This window comes from Eretmochelys imbricata, chromosome 10 (genome assembly GCF_965152235.1).
Source record: "Eretmochelys imbricata isolate rEreImb1 chromosome 10, rEreImb1.hap1, whole genome shotgun sequence".
Classification (NCBI taxonomy): Eukaryota; Metazoa; Chordata; order Testudines; family Cheloniidae; genus Eretmochelys; species Eretmochelys imbricata.
The window spans coordinates 19676288-19702273 of NC_135581.1; the positions used below are offsets into that span (position 1 = coordinate 19676288).

Below are 25986 nucleotides of genomic sequence, written 5' to 3' on the forward strand. Positions count from 1 at the left end.
ACACTAAACAGGCATTAGAGAAAGGAAATGAAGGAATCATTAACGCACCAATCCTGCAAACTCTCATGCATGTTAGTGGTCTCGTTTAATTCCATGTGATTACTCACATGCATAAGCATTTGCAAGATTGGGCCCTCAATTTCTCTCTTCCTGACAGGTTTGATGTTTAAGAGACAAGACCCATCTCACCCTGTCAATGGGATATTCAATAAGGATTTCCATCTTTCATATTTATTTTCCCACCCTGCCAAAAGATTAGGCTGCACTGAAATAAACTTAAAAACCTAATAGTAAAAGTTTAAGACTTTTTACAGTGTTTACTCTCACCAGATCTAGAAACATACCAATCTTCCTTATTGTGAAATGGACTAAGAGGGGCCATTAACATCTGGAAGGGGGTATTGTAATGAATATTTCGAGTTTAAACGTATACACTGACTTTTCCAAAACCATGCACATCTTTCATAGCACAGTCAACTATTTCCACTATCTACATGCAGAAAAGCACCTGAGCAAACCAACACAAACCTTCCTTGTCTTCTCCTGTCTTTGGATCTGTGTTCAGGATTGGGGGGGGGAGGGAGAGGGAGAAAGGGGAAAGAAGGTGATGAAACAGTTAAAGGCTATAAAATAAGACTCAGACAAACTTTCTCCTTTCTTTGCAGCTGTATATTAATGGAAGCAAGAAGAGAATGGTAAAAAGAGTGGGATTTAAAAAAAATAAAATGATTACTTGCTATGAAAGTTTACTAAAACAGCTGCCCCGCCCCCAACCTTCCAAAATTAGTTGCAGGCTTATAAAGAAAAATTCAGAGTTAATGCTGGAGCCCTTCATAAATATGTTGAGATGAAAGCATGAGACATTTATGCTATTCTAAGTCAAGTTGGGTGGAAGGAACAAGTGAAGAGGTTAGACTAATGGGTAGCCCAATTACTGCACCAACAGAGGAGCAGGAAACAGGTAAATTGGAAAGAAACTATGGGAGGGTGGACGGAAAGCTGTGTAAGGCTGAGACAGCATTAAGACAACATGGGAGGACAGGCAGCCAAACTGAGCTTTGGAGGTGGCGGACAAGTACTAAGGCCTCGGGAGTTTAGGACACTTATTTATATAGTGGTGACTCCTTTTTGTTAGTTTCCATAGACCTATACAGTCTGCCTATGTGACTACAGATAGAGATACACAGTAATTTGACTTTAGAAATGAAGACTTCTCGTTTATATGGCCCTGTTAATTTACATTAGTCCATGTGAACTAGGTAGAGAGAGCAATACCTCCATTTTACGGATAGGGAAAAATTAAAGCAGAGATAAAGAGATTTGCCCAAAACTGAAGGACAAATAGTGATCAAACACTATGATAATACATTGCACTAGCAAACACCACAAAGGTGCCCCATGTGCATCTGGGTCATAGTAATTAAGAAGAATTACATGCAGTGATGGCAAATCAGTGCAGCATACTAAAAATACTGGATTTCTTTCCAAAACAAGATACCCAACACACCAGTGGGAAAAGACTTTCCAACAAAAGCAAGGGCATACTTGTTAAGCACGTTTACATGTACAAAGCCTTCAAAAAAGAAAAAAAAACTGCCTAGGTGAGCTGACAAAGGCTAGAACCAGCAACTTACAGGAAATACCTGTTCAAATTGCAAAGTATTAAATTTTATTGAGACTACAAAAGAAAAAGACAGATTAATCCTTCTCTTTGAAGTCTGCTCATACATTGAAGTCTGTATCAGCTATCCTTTAAATAAGAGTACATCTAGCTGCTTAAACTTAAAGTATTATTTCTTTAATTCTATACAGTGCGCAAGTTAACCATATTTCTTCTATTGTAAAGGCTTCTCTGTGGCACTTGACCCAGTGGTAGGTGAGAACCTCACAATCTTTACTTTGCCCCACAGCTCTCCCAGCATGAGAGAATGGGAATTGAGACAGAGATTAAGTGACGTGCCCAAAATCATACTGTGACAGGGACAGAAGACCGATCTTCACAGTCTCGGCTCAGCGCGTTAGCCAGAGGATCATACCTCCCCCAGAACGCCAGTGCCTACAAAAGGTCCAGTGGAGCTAGGGTTGCCAACTTTCTAATCGCACAAAAGTGAGCACCCTTGCCACGCCCCTGCCCCACCCCTTCAAGGTCCTGCCCCTTCTCTGAGGCCCCACACCCTGCTCACTCCATTCCCCACTCCTTCTGTCACTCGCTCTCCCCCACCCTCACTCACTCATTCATTTTCAGTGGGCTGGGGCAGAGGAGGGGGGTGAGGGCTCCGGCTGCGGGCAGGCTCTGTGGTGGAGCCAGAAATGAGGGGTTCAAGATGCAGGAGGGGGCTCTGAGCTGGTGCAGGGGGTTGGGGTGTGGGCTCTGGGATGGGGCTGGGGATGAGGGACTTGGGGTACAGGAAGGGGCTCTAGGCTGGGAGATGAAGCTGAGGGGTTCAGGGTGTGGGAGATGGCTCAGGGCTGAGGCATACGGTTGGGGCATGGGATGGGGTTCAGGGTGTGGGAGGGGGCTCAGGGCTGGGGCAAGGAGTTGGGATGTGGAAGGAGAGTGTGGGATGCAAGCTCTGGGAGGGAGTTTTGGTGCAGGAGGGGGCTCAGGGCTGGGGCAAGGAGTTAGGGTATGGGACAGTTGTGGGGTGTGGGCTCCGGGTAGCACTTGACTCGGGGGGGGAGGGGGGCTCCCTGGAAGCGGCAACTTGTCCCTCTGCTCCTAGGCCTAGGGATGGCCAGGTGGCTCTGCGCAGTGTGTGCTGCCTCTGCCCACAGGCGCCACTCCCGCAGCTCCCACTGGCTGCGGTTTCCAGTCAAGGGGAGCTGCAGAGCTGGCACACAGGGCAGGGGCAGCGTGCAGAAATCCACAGGCCATTCCTCTGCCTGGGAACCAGAAGGACACATCACCACTTCTGGGAGGCGCGCAAAGCCAGGTGAGGAGGCTGCCAGCCCTGCCAACCAGACTTAACAGCTCGGTCAGCGGCACTGACTCTGAGTGGTACTGACCGGATGTCCTAGTCAAAAACCGGACACCTGGCAAGCCTAAATGGAGCAGATTCAACAAGCACATTCAGAAGACAAGCTGAGCTCTTCTACGCATTAATACATGCTCTCACCAAGGAGGCACATTCTGCTCTGCTTTCTCCAATAATCAGAGGGGCACTGTCATAGCTTTCTATGGGCTGGGAAGGACAGGGCCTAAATAGGGCAACTCTGCTTCCTACCTTACAGACCCTCTCACTGATCTCACTCTCCACCCTGTTCCCTAGTCACTCTCTTTTTCAGCCTCTCTTCGCCTGTCATTCCCTTCCCATTCACCTCTCCCATTGCCAGAAAGGGGATGCAAGCACTGCACTTCCCTCTCCTGGCCCATGGTAGAGTGCAGAAAACTACTCACACTTCTCTCCTGGCTGAGAGAACAGGCAGCAAGTCAGTACAGCTCTACTGCTTCTCTGACAGCTTCGTTCATGTTCTGTGGTTCAGTGCACTGCTCATGTTCTACTGGTAATGTTCAGGCAGGATGAGGATTAGAGCTCCAAGCACCCATGCAGGACTCCAGGTGACAGTGTGAATTATGCAAAAAATAGCAAGAGCAATCCACTTCCTGCAAAACCTGCCATTTGTGAGCATCAGCAGAAGGTGCATGCCAAAGAACACGTCCTATGTGCACACAGAGGGAATATCAGTAGAACACCAGCCAAGCACACTAAATACACTGCTTGTATTTGAGCATTAACGCAGGGAACAGAGCCAGAAAACAATTTGAGCAGGTCTTGTAAGAAATCAGACTGGGAGGCCTAGATCCTTCTTCCGAGATTTGCAGACAAGGTGCAATACTAGAAAGTTACAAAGATTCCCCACGTTCTCTAAGTGTGGAAGCAGCTGTGTTGTAACAGGAAGCGCCGGGAAAAGAAACAGCTGCTCTTTCCTGCTCTCAGATTAAGTAAGGTCCTATTTACCTGCGGGACTCACCAGCCGTGTGGATAAGAAGTCAGAGATTCCACGACTTTTAGAAATAAACAGGTGCCCAGCCTTAGACTGACTTCAGAGCTGTATTGGACAATCTGAAAGGATTAACGATTGGGCTTCCACAGGAGATTATTCTACAGCCCAACAGACCTCACCTGTTATGCTGAATATTGAATACCTGGTTTTCAATTCTACCAGCCAATCATGGATACCTTCATGAAACAAGGATCCCTGACTATTTTGATCTACCATGGGGAAGGAAAGGCACTTGAGGAAGTATGCTACCACAAACCCACTAGCAAGCAGCACATCATTTTAGCTCAGTGGAGTTTCTTTGTAAACTTACCTCCATTCTCCACATCCTGGTCAGCGTTAGCATACGTACGAAGAAACTCGGCAAAGGCCCCGTCTTGCTTTAGCAGCTCTTGGTAAGATCCCATCTCAGATATTTTACCATCAGTCATCACTATAATTGTATCCATGAGAGGGAGATAACTGACCCCATGGGTTACCAAAACCCGAGTCTAGATTTAAAAATATAATATATTATATATATTTTGAGTACAAGGCTCTCTTTAAACAGTAACTAAGTGTTAAATTCTTGCAGTAAGTGATGCACATCAGATTTTAATTATGTGCATAAGGACACACGCAACAGGCACATGGTAATTTTTAGAAAAAATTAGTTCTCATTTTTTAATTGTTGTTTTCTCCAGCTGACCTACATCTTAGGCCTTTGGAGTCACTGAACTCTCTCATAATACTTTGCATGGATGCTACTGTATCTTTCATCAGAGAGGCTCAAAGCACTTAATAAACACTAAGCCCAGATTTTTAAAGCTATTGCTCTGCTCAGTATTCCAACATCTGACATAGGAGCATGTTTCTCATTTTCAAAAGTGACTTAGGCACCTAAGTTTCACTGAAAGTCACTGGGACTTAGGCACATAAGCACCTAAGTCACTTTTGAAAATAAGGCTTAGGCATTGCAATGCTGAACTGAGTAACACCTAAATACTTTTAAATATCTGGGCCTACATCTTCACCTCTCTTCACTTTACAAATGAGTAAAGCAAGGTCAGAGGTTTCATGTGACTTTCACAAGATCATGTAACAAGTCAGATCCAACTGGAAATAGAACTGAGGAATAAAAATGATAACCAGGAAGTAAAATGGATGAAGTTGTTTGAAAGGAGCTTTCTAGTTCTTGGAACCTTTTGAACCAACCTTAAAAATCACAGAAAGGATCATTCCACAGAAAAGTCACCCCGATCCAAAGCATCATTTAAAAATACCTACTTTGTTTTTCAGGATTCCCTTTGGTCCAATAACTTTGTCAAAAATATGCTTCCCAACATGGGCATCAACAGCAGATAAAGGATCGTCAAATAAATAGACATCGGTGTTACAGTAAACTGCCCGAGCAAGGCTGACTCTCTGCTTCTGTCCTCCAGAGAGATTCACACCCTGGAGAGGAAGGTAATGAAGTGCTGTTAGGTTTTGTAGTAAAATACATTGTTTCAGTTTGTGAAGGAGGGTAAAAGTCATAGAAGGCTTCTGTGAAGGCATTAGAGGAGCTTCAGCTTCATGATAAACATACCAAATATTAGACATTATTTCAGTAGCTTAATAGTGTTTAAAATCGCGGGCTAATGCCTCCTTTTCTGATATGTCTGGAAAATCTAGACATTAATTAACGTCTGTCCAGGCCTCTAAACACGTGAAACACCATAGAGTGGCAGGGACCATATCTATCGGTCTCTAGAATACCTCTCACAAGAGGGAAGAAGTTCTAGATAGGGACTTTTGACACGACTGTAATACAATCATCTCTACTGCATGTCCTGTAACTTGTTACATTCACAGGAGTTCCATGAATTAAAGTGGGAGTTTTGTGAATGGAATGCACCTCCTACATTTTGCCCAGAGCTCGGAAAGCATTTTAAACATGATTGTAGTTAGTTTTCTTACTAAAATGGGAAGCCACTTCAGTGCTGTACTGATAAACAAGCATTTAGTATCCATGATGAAAAGAGGAGTTCTTGATTGTATAGGAACTATTTCATATTACAAGTGAAAAATGGAATGCTTAATAAATATACTCTGAAAAATAACCCATTTGCAAACTCAGTTCTGTAGTTATCATGAGAGCAAGCCAAAGCACGACTAGCCCTAGGTTTTGCAAGGGCCTTATTCAGAGACAGAAGTGCAGAATTCCTGTTTAAAAATCCTCTCCTCTGTGGTCTGGCACTCTATCTTGCAAAATTAGCGACAGACCACGTACACTCCATAATCTGGAACTGTTTGGTCAGCCCACACCAGAACTGTGAGCCCTATGCACTCTCCTTAGACACTGTATACTCCCAGGATGCACCAGTGTGGGAGCGCCTTCTGTACACCTTACAAAGCATGCAGGCGCCTTCCCTCCACCGCTGTATGCTTTGCATGGTGTGCAGAGGCTTGGTAAGGGCTTTTCAAGGGCTCTCCTCCTGTTTCCCCATTGACAAACAGCCCAATTCACCTAGCTGCCTGCTCCTTTCAGGTGAGGGGTGGCTGTACTTGGATGAGCGCTTAGCTTAGTTTGGTTGGAAAGTGGATTTGTACAGGCACCAGGGGCCTTTGGGGCCAATGAGACAGCTGCTGGAAAGAGTCTGCCCAGTGAAACATCAAGCTGTCTTTCTTAGCAAGTCCACAACTATGGTCACTCCAGGCGAATTGCATAGGTGGCCTCAGTCCCTGTTAACATATGTTTACACATTTTTCAACACTTAATTAAATTTGTGCTAAGGGTCAGTACTCTGAAAATCAGAACCAGTTTTCACAGGAACATGCAGCAACGAGGGTGATTTCCGTACTGTTCGTCAAGGTTCAGCTCTTGGACTGCTTAATAATAATAATAATGAAAATCCTTGTAACTACATCAATCTATTAATGGGGACAGGCTCTCTTCCCCAGCTCTCTTAGCATTCTAAAAGCACCACTTTTGCTCAACCTTGAGAGAGAGAGAGAAAAAAAAACCCAAAAACCCGAAACCCACCTTCAGGTGGAGACCCGGTCTGGAAGATTTCTGCCCAAAAGGTTTTCAAGTTCTGTACAATTCTAAACAGGGAGTTAGAATGGAAAGTATGTGTCTTTAACTCCAATGACTGCATCCATTAGGATGCAGGGGAGTATCTCAATACCTTTTCCCCTATTTCTGTTCTGTCTCCCGAAGGAAGAATCTCTATGTCAGGTAGAAGTGCACAAGCCTCAATTACACGTTTATAGTGGCTCTCTTTCATCTCCCTCCCAAAGATAATATTGTCCTTCAGAGCTGCATTCTGTATCCAGGCTTGTTGAGGAACATAGGCAACTGAGCCCTATAAGAAACAAAAGTCAGCTATTCAGATTTCACTCTATTTAAACATCTTAGACATACTCAAAGCACCATGCAAACAATAATCTACACTCAACACCCTTGTAAGATATGTATGAGGCCCATCGTACAATTGGGCAAACAGCGATAGTGTATGTTTTATAGTGCAGCTGGGAGTGTGCTTCCCAGTGCGGGCAAATAGATAGGCTAGCTAAAGAGAGCTAGCCTGCTAAAACAGCATGCGGCTGTGGCAGCTTTGGTTATCCATGCCCTCTCTTCCATGTAATCATGTTACAAGTATGTTTTGGGGTATGGTCTTCAAATGGAACACACGTCCCCCCCAACATCCACCTTGCTGAATTCTCCATCCAAACACACGTGCTCTGTAGAAGTAGAGAGTGCTAAAAAGTAGGGCTGTGGCGTGATTTAAAAAAATCAAAATAAAAAAACAATTTTTTTTTTAAAAAAAATCATGGTTAAACAATAGAATACCATTGATTTAAATATTTTTGGATGTTTTGTAATTTTCACTTATAACAGACTACAGAGTGTACAGCGCTCACTTTATATTTATTTTTGGATTACAAGTATTTGCACTGTAAAAAAACAAAACAGTATTTCAGTTCACCTCATACAAGTACTACGGTGCAATCTCGAACCTGAGAGTTGAACATAGACATGTAGAATTATGTAAAAAAACTGCATTCAGAAATAAAACAATGTAAAATTTTCTACCTTGCAAGTCCACTCAGTCCTACTTCTTGTTCAGCCAGTCACTCAGAACAAACAAGTTTGTTTACATTTGCAGGAGATAATGCTGCCCGCTTCATATTTACAATGTCACCTGAAAGTGAGAACCGGTGTTCTAATGGCACTTTTGTACCTGGTGTCGCAAGATATTTACATGCCAGATGCTCTGAAGATTCGTATGCCCTTCACGCTTCAACCACCATTCCAGAGGACATGCGTCCATGCTGATGACAGGTTCTGCTTGATGACTATCCAAAGCAGTGCAGACCGACGCATGTTCATTTTCATTATCTGAGTCAGATGCCACCAGCAGAAGGTTGATTTTCTTTTTTGGTGGTTCGGGTTCTGTAGTTTCTGCATTCCTCTTTTAAGGCTTCTGAAAGCATGCTCCACACCTCATCCCTCTCAGATTTTGACAGCCCTTCAACTTCTTAAACCTTGGGTCAAGTGCTGTAGCTGTCTTTAGAAATCTCACACTGGTACCTTCTTTGCATTTTGTCAAATCTGCAGTGAAAGTGTTCTTAACATAAACAATATGTGCTGGGTCATCATCCGAGTCTGCTATAACATGAAATATATGGCAGAATGCGGATAAAGGAGAGGATATACAATTCTCCCCAAGGAGTTCAGTGTCAAATTTAAATTAATTCATTTTTTTTTAAATGAACATCATCAGCATGGAAGTATTTCTTCTGGAATGGTGGCCAAAGCATGAAGGGGAATACAAATGTTGAGCATATCTAGCATGTAAATACCTTGCAACGCTGGCTACAAAAGTGCCTTGCACATGCCTGTTCTCACTTTCTGGTGACACTGTAAATAAGGAGAGGGCAGCATTAGGTCCTGTAAATGTAAACAAACTTGTTTGTCTTAGCAATTGGCTGAACAAGGAGGAGGACTGAGTGGACTTATAGGCTCTGAAGTTTTACTTTTAGTTTTTAGTTACATTGTTGCAGTTATGTAACAAACAAAATCTACATTTGTAAATTGCACTTCCATGACAGAGATTGCACTACACTACTTGTATGAGATGAATTTTGATTTAGTTGGGGTTAGTCCTGCTTTGAGCAGGGGTTGGACTAGACATCCAGAGGTCTCTTCCAACCCTAATCATCTGTGATTCTATGAATTGAAAAATACTATTTCTTTTGTTTATCATTTTACAGGGCAAATATTTGTAATCAAAAATATACACTCTGATTTGAATTACAACACAGAATACAATATATACGAAAATGTAGAAGAACATCCAAAATATTTAATAAATTTCAATTGGTATTCTGTTTAACTATGTGATTAAAACTGCGATTAATCGTGCTTAATTTTTTTTTCAGTTAATCGTGTGAGTTAACTGCGATTAATCGACAGCCCTACTAAAAAGGCAGTCAGGCTCATATCTTGACTAAGAATGCTTCAGAAATGCATGTCACTGCTGAATTATTAAATGAAAGATTGGAGTATTTCTCCATCACATACAACAAGCTGTAAGGAAAAAGATGGCTAGTATTGAATATATTTTGTTAAAAAAAGGGGAGAAGGGGAGAGAGGGGAATGGGGGTTGCAACATGAGAAGTCATGTCTTGTCCACTTTGTTTTTCCAGGAAGATTCAAAGGATGACAGAATTAATAAGACTACATCATAGGCACAAAGGAAATGAAAGTCAAAAAAAATTAAGAGGGGAAGTGATTTTTTTCAGATAATTTAAGAACTTTGGATTTTTCAACTGAAATCTGTATTAAGAACAAATTTACAGCTAAAAAAAGGTCTTTGTAAGAGATTCAACCCTGCCCTCTCCCTTTCAGTTTAGGGCTGAGAGTGCTTCCAAATAATTTCTCTAGGTCCTCCACAAAGACCCCCTGCAAAAACAGGAACAAAGTTTTATATTCCCGATATTTCCATGATAAAAACAAAATGTTAAATACCATGCACACTTTCAGGCCTCTATGTACATCATAATGCAGCACAAGCACAATTCCTCCCCCCACACCCATAAAAAAAGAACTTGTTAATTTGAGAGGCTCCCCCCCACAAGCTATGGAAGTATCATCACTTCAGAAGTGCCCACAAACAGAACTGTTATCCAGACATTCCTACCTTGACAGCCACATATCCTTCCCTCTTGTCCATCTCTCCTAGAAGGGCAGACAACAATGAAGACTTTCCACAGCCAACCTGTCCAACAATGGCAATCAGGGAGCCTTCAGGGACAGTGAAACTAATGCTGAAATAAATCACACACAGTTCAGCCTCCCTTGGTACAATACCACACACAAATAATGGTGAGCATTTTATTGTAGTATCAAATACAGAGAAACACCAGATACAATCAGAACACCCACTCTATAGCTGCTGACAATTGCAACAGTTCATTGATTCTTTAACAAGAACGTGAGTCTGAGACTGCAACCTTCTATATGCAGAATGTGCCCAGCTCTGCTTATACATAAACAATCATATAGTCTCAGTATGTGATCAGTCCTCCAAAAAGCAGCTGCCAAGACCATCCTTCTTGCCGACCAGTCTGATACTCTCACCCTTTCTTGAAACTCTCTGCACCAGCTTTGCCTCATATTGTCTATACAGCACTATAAATATGCATGGTGTTTTATAAACACCAGACAATGTCTGTGTCCTAGAAAATATATGATAAAGAACAAGGGTAATTAAGGGAGAGGATAGGGAGAAGGGAAGGCTTCCAGCAGTAACATCCTGCAGGTCCACTGGTTAGCACAGTGTGCATCCTGAGGATTTTGTAAAGTTCCTCTCCTACCCATCCCCAGTACTCGAAAGAAGAGGGCTATAGATAAAATGTTTAAGGGGGAGACTTGGAGGATAGGGTGGAAGCATGGCAGGGAAGCGGATATAGGTGTAAGGAGCCCCATGGTTGAAGTCATAAAACAAGAAGGGCTCGTTAGTTGTGCAGCTTGTACTAATTACAAACCATTCTCATCACTTTGAGCCTCCGGAGAACTCTGCTCCTACCTCCATCTTCTCTTATTCTCTTCCTCTACCCTAGCCCTGCACATGCTCTACACCAGATTTTCTCCTGGCTATTCCTTTTGACTCCTTACCCCACTAATAACTTGGTCTTCTTTCATACCAACCTGTATGCTTGAAAGAGACTCCTAATTAGAGGATGCAAAAGCTCCATTCCCATTCAACAGTCTCTCTCTCCTCATGCCCCCCCCCCCTCCAAACCCACACACCTTATAAAGCATGAAACATCATATCTATGTCTAAGTGAAATGGGTTTGTATTGCTGTTCCTTCAAGGTTGTAAACTGTTTGGAGCACAGAGTTACCATTTTAGCAGAGCTTATTTATTGTGCAGTGATGCACACACTTCAAGCTCTACAGAAATAATTAAAGTGATAAAGATTTAGTGCAATTATAAGCCAGAACTAATTAGGATACCAATTCTTACTCGTTCAGTGAGGGAGGATCATTTCTTGACCAACTAAATGTTGCATTCTTCACAATAATGCTTCCTCCAGCTAGCAAATAATGAAAAAAAAATTATGTTTAGATGCAGGCCAATAAGGAAACAGTTGTATGATGTACACTGCACTGTGCCATGGGAAGTAAATCCAGACACACAGAGAGAGAGAGAGAGAGAGGCAGGTCCAATGCTATTTTAGGAACAGAACTCCAGCACTCTGTTTTCGTTAATAGCTCACACTCCATTTTTGACTGATTCTACAAACAGGGCTGGGGTTTTCAAGTTACAATCATTTGCTGGCCATAGTACAGGTATAGCAAGAATATCAAAATACTACCTTGATACTCAACTGACAGGACTTTGAATACACACAGGGTGTCAAGCTGCTTCCTCTTCCAAGAAATTAGATTTTACTATTTACTCCTTTTAGCACTATAAAGCCAACAAAGAATCCAGTTGAGGAAGCTGGATTCTATTCGGACATGCAATTCAAAGGAAGCACTAAAGGCTGAGTTAACAAAACTGACATTAGAAAAAGCAGCCCTAACTTTTAAACGGAGCAATTTTTCTGTTCCTACAATGCCACATTGCACATTCACTTTTCAGACTTTAGAGCAGTGGTCACCGACTGGTCGATCCTGGGGACTCTCCCAGTTGATCGCAATCTACAGCGGTGCAACTAAGGCAGGCTCCCTGTCTGCCCTGGCCCGACGCTGCTCCCGGAAGCGGCCACTGCGGCCTTGTGGCATCTTAGCATGCTGCTTCTGCCTGCAAGCACCGCCCTCTGCAGCTCCCATTGGCAGGGAACAGGGAACTGTAGCCAATAGGAGCTAAGGGGCCTGAGGTAAGTGCCGCTCAGCGAGAGGCTGCATCCCGACCCCCAGCCCCCTCCCAGAGCCAGCACCTCAAACCCCCTCCTGCACCCCAAACCCCTGCCCCAGCCCTGAGCCCTCTCCCAGAGCCAGCACCCCATACCACCTCCTCCACCCCAACCCCTTGCTCCAGCCATGAAACCCCCCCCTCCCCACCTGAGCCAACACCCTGCACCCCCACCCTATCCCAACACTATCCCAACACCCTGCCCCAGCTCGGAGCCCCCTCCTGTACCCAAACTCCCTCACAGAGCTTGCACCCAACCCCCTACCCCAGGCTCAGCCTGGAGCCCCCTCTCACAAAGCATACCCCTTGTCCCCAGCCTGGTGAAAGTGAGTGAAGGTGGGGGAGAGCGAGCGACGGGGAGGGTGTGTGTGGAGTGAGTCGGGCGGGGGCTCAGGGAAGGGTGGGGTAGATCCTGGGTTGCCCTTAAATTCAAAAAGTGATCTTGGGTGTAAAAAGGTTGGACACCACTACTTTAGAGGGACACACTTTCATATCCACCAATCCTAGCAGAGCAGAAAAAAATCGAGATGTTACTATTTATTCCTTTTAGCACTGTAAAGCCAACAAAGAATCCAGTTGAGGAAGCTGGATTCTATTTGGACATGTGATTCAATTGAAAAAAAGGAAGAAGGCAGACAATAAGGGTCATAGCATGAAACTCTGCTGACAGGAAAACCAAGTGGATCTAGTAATGGAGAACCCACCTGAATGCATTCATAGAGAGAGAGAGAGAGAGAGAGAGAGAAAACATGAATGAGAGAATATTGTATTACCTTTATAGAAAGGATGGCTAGGGAATCACTTATCAAGGTTTAAACCAGCTATAAGAGCAGTGCATTTTACAACATGGGGTATTAAGATTCTACAAAACCCTACAGTTCTGTGACAAATCCACAGAGACATAAATTTATATTGCAGCAGCACCTCAAGGTCACCACCAGGTAGGGCCCTGCAGTGCTAGATACTGTACAAACATAATGAATAACTGTCCCTGCATAAAATGGGAGACTGGAGGAGTGTAGTAGTATTAATTGTATTTAAGCAGAGTTGGATGACTACATGCAATTCCATAAATGAAGAGAGGTATGTGTCACTATGAGTGAGAGAACCTGGATTTGTGCAGGAAATGGCCTAACTTCATTATCATGCACATTGTGTAGAGTTGTCACTTTGGATGGGCTATCACCAGCAGGAGAGTGAATTTGTGTGGGGGGGGTGGAGGGTGAGAAAACCTGGATTTGTGCTGGAAATGGCCTAACCTGACGATTACTTTAGATAAGCTATTACCAGCAGGACAGTGGGTGGGAGGAGGTATTGTTTCATATTCTCTGTGTATATATAAAGTCTGCTGCAGTTTCCACAGTATGCATCTGATGAAGTGAGCTGTAGCTCACGAAAGCTCATGCTCAAATAAATTGGTTAGTCTCTAAGGTGCCACAAGTACTCCATTTCTTTATGCTGGGGGAGACACTTACTCTTTCTGAGTGGAGTTTAGATGCTCTCCACAAAAGTGACTACGGGTTTTCTATATAGGAATGCTTTTGCCATCTTCTGACCTACACCGACTGCTAAATGAAAATTACTTTTCTGCAAGGTGTCCACTGTGTCCATTTAAAGCTGGTTAATTTTACAATAACCCTCCTTGTTTCTTACTGACGCTGGACATGTGCATTTTATACTACAGACAAGAAGGAAGAAAAGAAAAAAAACTTGAAGAAATTGCACAAAAATTGAATTGAAAAACCCACAGATCTCTCTTGCCAGATACATAACTCCCACAAATTGCAAAAAATTATTTTAAAAGGCCCACAAAGACACTTTAGAACCCTCTCAAAACATGCTCTATTGGGCTCCAGTACTTGTAGTTCATAGCACTGGAAATTAGCACAAACTAGGAGCAAATAAAAACTATACAAAATAAGGACTTACCATCTTTGATAGAACCTCTGATTATGCTATCTGGCTCTAACTCTTCATGCGAGAGAAATAACCTGAGACGCTTTAAGGAAACACTTGCCTAGACATGAAACAATTGAAAAACTATTTTACACACAGCTTATAAAAAATACGGTTTCATTTTGCTTTTTTAACTAGATGTTAAATCCAATATATTCCTCCTACTATAGCCACCACAAGCCACTTCACCCACCCCCTCCTCAGACTGGAAAAAACAGACATGCGTTTATTTGTACCGCAGTAACACCCAGAGGGCACAACTAGGATTGGGTTCTGATTGTGCTAGGCACTGTACAAAGGGTACACCTATGCTACGAGGTTATACCAACATGCCTATGTTAACATAGCTACGCCGGCATAGCCTCCAGTGCAGACGCAGCCTACACCTGGGAAGGAGTTTTTCTGTCAGTGTAGTAACATCCCCTCTTTGAACAACATTGGCTACCTTGATGGAAGCACTTCCACCAACGTAGCTATGCCTCTACTGGGGGTTATGTTGGTCAGGAGAGCTATGCCAACATAGCTATGTCAATGTAACTTTCAAGTGCAGATCAAGCCAAAACACACAGGAAAATAAGAGACCCAAAAACTTTACCTTTTAAGGTGACTGCATTTCAGTGGTGGGTAGAGACTTCTATATGCACGTAGGACTGTAAGGCTTTAAAGCATTCACACACCTCAAAAAAGCCACTATATATAGATATATCACTTCGAGTTAATCAGTCACTAATATTAAAATCTTACTTGTACCATGCTGCTGATGACCATAGGAAGAATATTCAGTGGGAACCTGAGGATGTTGAATAAGGCTAATGAAACAAAAGCTTTCTGAGCATCCAAGACATTGTTCTTATCTACCAGTACATAAACAGCAAAGGTGGATAAAGCAACCTAAAAACAAAGACAGAATAATCACGATTTGTATTCTTTTCTCTCACATTTTTAAATTCAAATACAATGTCTTCTCTTATAACTAGAGCCATATTTACACACTGAAAGGCAATTAAACAAAAACTCATTCTTAAGAACAAAAAAATAATCAGAATAAGCCTTTGCAAAACAAGTATTGGGTCTTAACTGTTTTGTTATTCAACAGCTGCTGGCTTCTCTTGGAAAACTGAGAAAGTGTCTCTCTCTTTACAGAACAAAGGTGAGACAAGGCAAAGGAGAAAAAAGTATGCTGATTAACTCAGGTGTACCAGGTTGTGTGTTTATTTTTTGCTTTCTCTGCCTTCTAGTTTCCCCTTTTCCCTCTGCTAGTTACAATCACTGCACTGTACCACAGCTCTGAAGGTGGGCGCACAGCTAACATAACTAACAAGATTTAGATCTTGCCCACACTACATTTTATAGATGGCTACCAACAAGCCTGGTTTTCACAAGCATAGCTTCCATAACTGGGGGTAGAAGAATCATTTAAAAAATGTGTTCTTAAGCATACTAGAAAATAAAACTCTACAGTATCCCACCCAGTTCAGGAAGAGAATCACTGTGCACACATAGGTGCTGGAACCAGAGGTGCTAAGGGTGCTGCCACACCTTCTGGCTTGAAGTAGTTTCCATCATATACAGAGTTTGCCATTTGGTTCAATGGCTCTCAGCACCCCCACTATACCAATTGTTCCAGCATCCGGGTGCGTACTTAAAGAAACTATATGCTTGACTATGTCATCAACCACATTTAAACATATAGTGTGGCTAAGGCATTATGTACTAACAAAGAAAACAGTAAGATAACAAAGACTGGCACAAAGCCAAGCATGGCTGCTCCGAAAATTCATCCCTTAAGACTGCTCAGCTCACCTTTTAGCTCCTCTTCTCCCTGACAGCCACTCCCACATGCCTTATACCAAGGCAGTATAATAAATCATGTACCTCAGTACATCAGCAGGACTCAATAACGCTTTCCCAGCAAAATCATCACCTGCTATCCAGTTTGAGACATCAAAGTGCCAACAATGTTACATTTAGTTAGAAAGACTAAACCTCACTTTATTTACTTAATGCACAGTGAATAGACTGGTTTTAATTCTGCATGAGGTCTATTTAAAAAAATATGTAAAAACCTATTTAACTGCTATGAAGGCCTGTACTGTTTTTCTTATGCCTGCTGACTCAACTGTGCATGGTAAGGTAGCTTGTTTATATGTTCGTTTATTCAGACCGATTACTACAGAGAAAAAAGCCCTCCTGTAGAGAGAACTAAAAACAAAGACGGGTCCAAACAATAACTTTAAAGGCAGAATGTTTGCCCACTCCTATGTTACTGGAATCTATGCTAAAATACACTGTTATAAGCACACACTGCCATAAAAAGATACAATGAAGTGACCAGTTTCATGAAACAGATACTGAACAATTTTATAAAGATCCCTGGTTAGAAGAGCAACAAAGCAGGGCAAAAAAAGAAAAGGGTGTGTGGGAAAGAAGTGAACCAATTTGAAAATCCTATAGTTCTTCATAAGTTGGTATCCTGACTGATAAAAACCGGGGAAAGAGAAAGTTATAAAATATCCCCTCCTTCAGAGTCCAATCCTGCTCTTGTAGAAGCCTAGTGACACCACTCCCTTTAACTTCTATGCAAACAGGCCCATTGACAAACATTCATAACACACTGACGTTTAGGTAGTTGGGTACGGAAATTAATCTTCTTGGCTTCAACAGAGATAAATTGAAATAAGGAAAGTCCCTCTACGGAGCTGTATTTAGGAACCTAGTAAATCAACTTTTAAAAATAGCCATCTCAGCCTTCTTTTAGAAAAACATTCACTAAAGAATGCTTCTGACTTCTCCCATGCAGGATGCTGCTTCTTCTGCCTTTTATCATACCTATAATGTCATGTAAACACGAACAGCACTTAGAAGGAAGGAATCCATGAGTGGAAAGAACACTTAAACACCTTCAAACGGAACATACATATTTTACCCTAATGTAGGCATGGTTTGTTTGCTTCTGCCAGATGATGAGAGCAACTGCCCTTTGTTCTATCAGGGCCACAAGAAATTTTAATACAATTTGTCTCCTCTCTTCCATTTCCGTGCAAATTCAACTAGTCACAAATAGTCAGAGACAATATTTAAATGTGGAACAAAACCTTTTTAAAAGTTAGAATGATCCCAGGCTACAGAACAGCTCTCTCCGGCCAAATCAGCTTTACCAGGGTGGGTGGGAAAAAAGAGGCATCCACACACATCTATGTAAGACTAATATGTGGTGTGGTTGGAGATACAGAATATTCATTTTGATCAAGGCTCTCACCTGGGAATCTGTGTAGCATGCACTTCTATAATATAATTTTTTTCCAGAAAAATTACAAAGTATAAATGTTAATGTAAAGGGAGGTCCCAAGAGGCGCTACCTAGATAATCTATATATAATAACCTCCTCCTGGAGGGCATTTTGTTCTGGTTTGTGACCAAATTACTATTATTACTATTTACTCCTTTTAAGTTTCAACAACATTTGTAGTACTGGTGATTATGAAAGCCCAAGAATGAACCAAGTCACTGCCTATCAGGAAACGTTTAACTTGGAGGACGTTGTTAATATTAAAAAAAGACAAAAGTGTAGAGAAATACCTTTTCTGAAAGTGCTGAAAAGCTGACTGTTGAACTGCATGTTGCTGTGGATAGAGTTCTGTTTACAAGACTGAGTTCTCTGAATAGTGAAAGACCAGTACAGTAACTAATAGGAAAGCAGGACTTCGCTCTCACTGTTTCTTTGGGCTTCTACCACCCAGAAAAGCACAACTTCAAACCTGATTTACTTACCAGAAAAGGAGCGCACACCCAAGTGAACGTAGCCGCTGCTGCAAGGTAAGCAGACTTTTTAAGCACTTTCAGCTCTTCCTGTCTGATCCCCAATACTTTCTCTTTGAAGGCTAATTCCCAAGCATAAAGTTTCAGCACTTTAATTCCATTGAGAATTTCATTCATCAGCTTAATTCTGTTGTCTTTACTCTTCATATGGGCTACCTAAAATCCCATCACAAAGGAACAAGTCATCAGCATAGCACAATACTTGGCATGTCTACAAAGCCATTTGAATAAACCAATTTAGCCCATACAAATTTCTTAACTGTATATTTTATGTTGGTGAAGTATACCTAATTATTATGGGGAAAGACCACTGACAAATGCAAGCGAACAACAAAAGTGCCACCTTACCATCAAACACAGAATTGCAGAATTAAACAAATATTTTAACTAATTAGGGGTGGTTTTGGGGAAAGGCAAAAACAATTTCACAAAAATAAAGTTGTAGACATCTTTGTAGAATTCAGGAACTCAATGGTCTCTACTGGCCTTAAAGTCTGACTTTATGTACAAAATGCAGTTTTAAAAAGTAACTCCATTATACCCTTGAGCTTCACTGATGTACGATTTGTATCTAACCCTCGGCCACCCCACACACTTTTCATTCTGTTCAGACTCCTGTTGGCTATGAGCCAACAGGTGATAAGTCTTCCAATCAGCAGCGGAAACAAAACTACCTTCCCTTCTTGTTACTTAACTTTGAGCATTTTTCCCTCCACTACACCATTTATATGTTCACTTCAGAAGCCTCCTTCCTCCTAGAGGCCTTTCCAAATTAAGGAAAAGAACCTTTGAAAAGATGTACAGTTCTAGGCATGGATGGAATGTGATTCAGCATAAAACAGTCAGGAATACTGAGTTCTAATCTCAGCTCCGCCACCTACTCACACTATGTCACCTTGGGCCAGTCACATATCAAACCTGTGTCTTATTTATAAGTACATTATGCAGATACTACCTTCATCATAAAGGACATCTTACAACAGGGAAAATACCTACCTACTATTCCTCAAAGGAACGTTGGGAAGCTTCATCAGTGAAATGTGGCACTTGAAGAGGCTTGGATGAATGCACTATGCAAGTGCAAAATTCAAAGGAGTTTCACTTTATTTGGGTGGCAGCAGGGTCATATGATTCAATGCAATGATCCCCATTAAGGGTCAACATTTACCCACAGTAACCAGACTGATACCTGGGAAATCTCAGCTATTTCGTATTCTGGGGTTAATTTTCAAACTATAGTTCACAGAAAAAAAATGACCATATTTAAATGGATTTATATTCTTTGTCCTGATTAGTTTGAAAACCAAAACTGAGTGTCAAGAAGTATTCTAAGGTTTGTTAATGGATTGACATTAACATAAGAAGAGTAGTCTACTGGAATGCTGTTAAACTTAACTTTGGGATGCTTGTAGGTGACCCAAATTCAGTAATACACTTGATCCAAACACTCTGGTATATCAAAATAATTATATCAGATTAATCTCACCACAGGGGGCAGTATCTTAAAAATCCTCTTCTAACAACAAGTTTAATTGCCTATCAGAGAAATCTGTGTCAGAGTCCATACAACAAAGTTGTCAAGCATAGGTGCTGGCACTAGGGGTGCTATTGCACCCCCTGGCTTGAAGTGGTTTCCGTTATATACAGAGTTTACAGTTTGGTTCAATGGCTCTCAGCAACACACTATACAAACTGTTCCAGCACCCCTGTTGTCAAGCAATCAGTTTTGTAACAAAATGTGTTTATCAGTAGGGGAAGTGACTTCTGGGTGTGAGTGTGGTTTTAGAAGAGACTGCTAACACTGAAAATGAAAGCCATCTATGGACAGAAAAAAACCAAAACAGACCCACACAGTGACAAAGAGAAAACTATGTTTACAAGCATCATCCTGGAAATGTAAATATTTCACACATAAAATGGACTACCGCTTACTACATATCGAGCCAAGTTCTCACTTCATTTCTTAGAACAGTCAGCTAAAGGCCAGTTAAAATGTGTGCTGTTAAGTGTTTAATCCATCATCTCAGGCATTCTGTTGAGTTGGATAACGGTACCTTACCACTGTATCAGAAGTTACTGCATTTTATATGTGACTTCAAAAAAAAAACAAACCCCCACTGCAACACAACATTGCAGGACATCGGTGCATTTTTACTTCGGAAGTGTTTTATGCATTAGCTTTGCTAGTCACTGGTGGGAAGGCTACTGTCAGGCAGCGCATGCCCATTATAAAAGACACCCTGGCAAGCAGAACAAGAATTTGAATAGTAAGCTTTCAAGAATCAAATGGGTCACATAGAATAGTAAAATAGTAACATGTCTTAAAGCATATGCACATACAAACATGAAGCATCATACCTGATATGTTTTTGTCTTCATTGCCATCACAGCATTTACTGGAACCAAAAGAATCATGACTGCCACACCTGCTAGGACAGAAGGACCTAAATTCTAAGAGGAAAACACAAAATACACACACTAGTTATTTAGAAAATGTTAGAATACACCTTTAAAGATCTTATATCAAAGTATTCTATGTAGCATAAACCCCATGTGTACATATAATTTTTCTGTATTTTTCTATCCCTTTCCTCCCTCCTTTTTTTGACTAAGGACATATGCAGATAATTATGATCTTTGCTTCTTCAAAGCTAAAATGCAAGGTCCTTCCCCATATGCCTCTCAATTTTTTGTTGGGGCTATTCTTTCAAGGTAGAATATAGGGGGATGAGTTTCTAAGATCCTGCCTTAACTTCCTGGCTGTAAGCAGAACTGGGGCTGCCCTTCTGATAAGTGCCTGGACTAGAAACAGCAGGCATTATCCCAGCATGATGGGTGTCGGGATGATGAATCAAATGAAGAGGTCCTTCATCTGCCCACTTCTCCACCAAGTGACACAGGGTAAGCAGAGTCCCAACAGTTAACTGGGTGCTCTGGAAGCACAGGACGCCTAAATTCACATGGCACATGAAAGGGTTGCCAAGCTGGCCAGCCACTGGGGCTCAAGATTGCTGAGTGAAGGAAGGGCTGTTGACAGGACGCTCACTTTCTACACAGGGAATGGGTAAGAGAAGCCTATGTCCCAGCAGGGTACTTGAGGAGGCTTGGGCTAGATTTGCAATTGAGAGCCCTCTGCCTCCTCTCTTCCTTCACAGTGGCAGCATATAGCACTAAGTGGTTCTCCATGCAGTAGCACATTCTCACTCTCTCCTGCTCTACACCCTCCAATGGTCTGACATTAGCTATCTATAGTCTTGAACTTCAGAAGAAGATACCTGGCCACTAGTTGCTTTCACTTACCATAAACAAACAGGAAACAAGAAGCATGACATAATTACCTGCCATAATAAATACAATGCTAATATAACTTGCAGAGGCGCAGACCAAATCATGTTTATATAGGTAGCCAAGTCCATGAACCTCTGAGCATCCACAGACATTAGATTTACAATCTCCCCAACAGTAGAGGTCTTTCTTGCAGAATTTGTAATAACCAATGCCTGCGTGTAGATAAAAGGGAAGACATTGACTATAGTTGGCAAAACAGCTTCTATTTGCCTTTATTTCATACTGCAACATGAACAGTTTTTCCTGGAGTTTAATTTGTGGTCACAGGCAATGCTTCTCTCGCGTACAGTACTAATTTTTTCCCCTGCATGTCTAAAAAGCACTGTATACTGAATATGCAGTTTTAATCAGGGTTAAACACATGAGCAAATTGTTTCTGTTTGGGGTTTGTTTGGTTTTAGTGCCAGGGGTTGAGTGCTGGCTTCTTGTCATATGCTTTCCTGCCTCACCTCCTGCAGAGCAGCTAATCTAAAGCTTTTTTAAATAGCTCCAGGTTGTTTCAGGCTGAGACTATGCATACTGGTGCCTGCTTGGTTGCTAATAATCCTCTCATTATACTGACCTCTGTCCCATTTCTGTGCAGATGGAAGTTTAGTTACCATTCCAAGGTAAGATGTGAAACAGGCTGGGGTTTTGTTCTACATGATCAATAAAAGCAGCTTCTTAACTGAAAGTATCTTTAGTTTACAGCTGTGGGCTGAAGGAGGTCTCTTACATTCTGTTTACCATTAGATACTAGCCTGCGCAAAGCATTCCAACTCGTTAAAATTATGTAATTTACTCAAATTCATCAATAAGATTTTATTGCAGCTCCTCCGCCCCAATTTTCAGAGGTGCCGTTACCCTGGTGATGATGTAACGTTTAAAAACATGCATACCTTGCGGTAGACTGCACCAATGACAGCTGTTTTAAGCCTCATTCCCGTAACAAAGCAAATATGGAAGTACTGGTGGAGGATCAGCGTCTGCAGACAGGCACATGCAAACAGAAGCCCTGTGTACAGATAGCCTTGCCAATTTGGGGCATCTTTATTGTTCACAAAATTAATTAACAACCTGCGAAGAGAGGATTTGGCGAGGTTAATACACAGTGTCAGAGCTTATCAAATTTCCAGACAATGACTAGATTATTCCAGACACGATATCCCAACAAACGCACCAAACTGGTAATAGCGAACACTAGGGTATGGCCTCAGTCAAGTCACAAGATTTTTACCCAGACTTTGTAACTGAGACGTCCCCCAAATTCCCCCATCACACACCACCTTCCTATCCCACCACCCATTCCCAAGTGTCCCAAGCTATAATCTGGGAGCTTGAATTACCAAACCTTCTTGGAAACTTCTAATATAGGTCTTCTTCAATGCACTGACAGAAGTGATCACTAGTAAGGTGCATGGCTATCTCAAAGAGAGAATGAGCGCAATATATTGCATAGGCTCTGCACTGACTCAGAGCTACTGCCACAGGATTGTTTCATCACCATCCAAACTAAAGGTACATCATTTCCACTTAGTGTTCCACTTCTTCCCTTTTATTATACCAGCACACCTTTCCCCCCTCACTCTTCCATGGCTTCAGCTACAGATTTTAAGGGTTACTTTTTGCTTCAGGAGCCTTTAGACTTTCTCTGTGATCCCATGAACTGTCATAGATTAACATTAGCTTAGATGAAGCTGCATTCCTGCTGCATCTGAACTTCCATTGTCAGAAAGGTCACTCTCAGAGTATCAGAAGGGAATTGGAATGCTAGATCCCAAATTGGAAACCAGTGAAGCAAAGTCATTTGCATGGAAACTCTAGTGCAAAAGGAAGCAACTTGTCAGCTGTCACAGCTAAAGGTAGAGTAGCCTGATAATAGCAAGAAGGAATCAAAGAGATCTACCTAGGTACTTCGTAAACAGAGAAACTGAAGAAAGCATTAAAGGAAGTCTTACTTTAAGATTTCCGGGCCAGAAAACATCATAAGATCATGACAGGCTTTAAACAGGAAGCTCATGAGGAAGTATGGTCCAAAGGTTTTGTACAACACTTTCAACAAAGAAGGTGCAGAGTTCCTTTGAGATGGTTTTACAATCAAAGCTTCAACTTCTTCTGTCACATCGCCATCTGAGTTGCTTGATTTCATTTGCTTTTTGGGTGAATACACCATTTTTATGGGTTGCCTACAATAATAAATAATAATAATAATAATAAAGAAACATTTCTTTAAATCATTAGGACATTCTATTGAATCGCACTGACAACTATTTAAAATGAATGAAGGTGACTTCTGTAAAATTGAACAAAAGAATGAAGAGTCTTAAAATGAGAAGTCTACTCCAGTGGCCAAGAAAAACTAGCTTAGGATATGTCTACACTTACTGTGACGTCCAGAGTACAAACACTGCATGCCCAGCTAGTGCAAGTTTAAATAGCAATGTAGTCGGTGAGGTGCACTTAGATGGGTACGGTACAGTAGAGTGCCTTACACAGCTGAATCCCAGGGTATATACCCTACCCAGACTCTCTACTTGCCCAAGCCATGCCTCCCACGTCTAGCATTTTATTTTTAGCAGTGCAGTGTCCTCTTGCTGGAGCCTCTCTCACTGCAGTGAACTCCTCCAGCAGTGGGGAAAGGCTCTGGCAGGGGAGACAGCAGGGAAAGGCTCCAGCAGCACGGAGGTAAGCAGGGAAACACTCTGGCAGCTCACTGCAGCTGGAGCCTTTCCACTGCAGCGTGTAACTGTGCATATAGTGCATGTACTCTACACTTCACCATGAGTGTAGACATGGCCTTAGATACTTGCCGCCACAGGGATTTGCAGTCATCATGATATTTGCCATCATTCCTGTCTGTAGCTCCAAGTGTCCCTGCATCCGAGATGGTAGTTTACCAGCCACTTTTGGGACTGGTAACCCAGTGTTTCACAACATTATGGAGGGATCTGTTTATCAGAAGCTACTAGCCTTCGGTTAACTGAGCAGCACTTCAGAAGTGGATTTTTTTTTCCTTGGAACAAACGTTCCTAAAAACCACACCCTATAGCTATGGAATACTCAGTTAGGTGTACAGTTATATGTGAGTTGCAAACTCAAACATGAGTTTATTGTTTATATTACTGTAGAAGCCATAGATCCTAGTCAAGATTCCCACTGTGCTAGACACTGTACGAATGGAGTTAGTAGACACAGTCCCTGTTCTTAAGAGTTTACAACCTAAGAAAGAATGATGCTAAATCATCCCTAATGAGTAGAATGAAACCATAGTTAAGTTAATGCATCTGGTGTATGCCAAACCATATTTCCCAGGATTTGAGAACAGGCTGCAGGTAAAACTATGTTTCTGTGTATACTATCTACCATAGGTGCTGGAACCAGGGGTGCTCTCGCACCCCCTGGCTTGAAGTGGTTTCCATTGTTTATAGTTTGGTTCAATTGCTCTCAGCACCCCCACTATACAAACTGTTCCAGCACCCCTGCTATACACCTAACTAAATTGAGAATAATGTATGAACTTAAAGAGTTTTTCCTTCACTGAACAGTGACTTCAGTATGCTGTGATGACATAAGCATGAGAAAAATTTGTAGACAAAATGAACATTGGTTGAAAATGATACAAAATAAAATACTGCAAAGGTTGTAGTCCATTTGCAAGGTGAGAAAATCTAAATTTAAAAGAAACAAAAAACCTTCTTCTCTCACACATATACTCACAAGGTTGCTCCTCAGTGTCTAAGCACTTAAGGGCAAATCCTGAGATCCTTATTCAAGGAAGCATCTAATGAGCTTATGGAAATTTGTCTGGGTAAGAACCAAATATTATCTTATTTACTATTATCCTATTCACTATTATCCTTGAGGCATTAATGGGCAAGTGGATTCATTAGGTGCTTTATGATACTTTGATTGTCAAGGACTTCTGGAACATGTTCATAAAAATATTTCCATAGCAAATGGAATTAACTGACTGGATAAAAGCACACACTAGCATAACGTGTGATCAGTTGCATTTCACTAGTATTTCTCAGTTAGCAGCTTATTTTACTTTCACTCATGTATTTTACATATAAATAAAATAAAAAATAGTTTCCCCCTTCATATTCAGTTTTCTTGACATAAATGGAATTCAAGAAAAAGTTCCTGTATAAAATGGATCTTGACCAACACCATCCAAGTTTACTATATTCTATTAGCTACCACTTTGTATTAATAACTGTTAGCATAACTGAACTTACTTCTTTGTATTTGCACACTCCTTCGCCCAGTACCTAGCCAAACCTTGCACTACCTCCTCAGATGTGTCCTCTTTGTTTAATGACCACAAGTCTTTAGCTTCCAATGGTTGCCGATATCCCTGAATCATCAGCCTATATTGGAAAGGATCGTCATCAGCAGTAGCATTCTTCAGAGAGCGCCAAAGCAAGTTATACCCTGTATATCTAATTTCGTAACACAGAGAAATGTTTATCCACCCCCAAAATGCAGCCAG

General features: G+C 41.7%; 1 protein-coding gene across 6 annotated transcripts in view; it reads right to left on the reverse strand.

Annotated features, from left to right (window-relative positions):
• The window catches only part of LOC144271612 (multidrug resistance-associated protein 1), a 96001-nt gene that overhangs the window by 16691 nt on the left and 53324 nt on the right, over nt 1-25986 (reverse strand). For 3 of the 6 annotated variants that reach the window (XM_077829061.1, XM_077829066.1, XM_077829065.1), the window contains exons 7-20: nt 25733-25864; nt 23453-23680; nt 22394-22571; nt 21506-21667; nt 20526-20618; nt 18120-18323; nt 15093-15239; nt 14322-14409; nt 11499-11568; nt 10170-10296; nt 7152-7328; nt 5269-5436; nt 4316-4493; nt 529-555 (exon numbers count right to left, since the gene is read on the reverse strand). In XM_077829061.1, coding sequence (XP_077685187.1) covers nt 529-555; nt 4316-4493; nt 5269-5436; nt 7152-7328; nt 10170-10296; nt 11499-11568; nt 14322-14409; nt 15093-15239; nt 18120-18323; nt 20526-20618; nt 21506-21667; nt 22394-22571; nt 23453-23680; nt 25733-25864 — 1979 coding nt within the window. Of the gene's footprint in view, nt 1-528; nt 556-4315; nt 4494-5268; nt 5437-7151; nt 7329-10169; nt 10297-11498; nt 11569-14321; nt 14410-15092; nt 15240-18119; nt 18324-20525; nt 20619-21505; nt 21668-22393; nt 22572-23452; nt 23681-25732; nt 25865-25986 lie in introns of those variants that run through there. The other 3 variants (XM_077829064.1, XM_077829062.1, XM_077829067.1) reach the window with 3 other exon arrangements.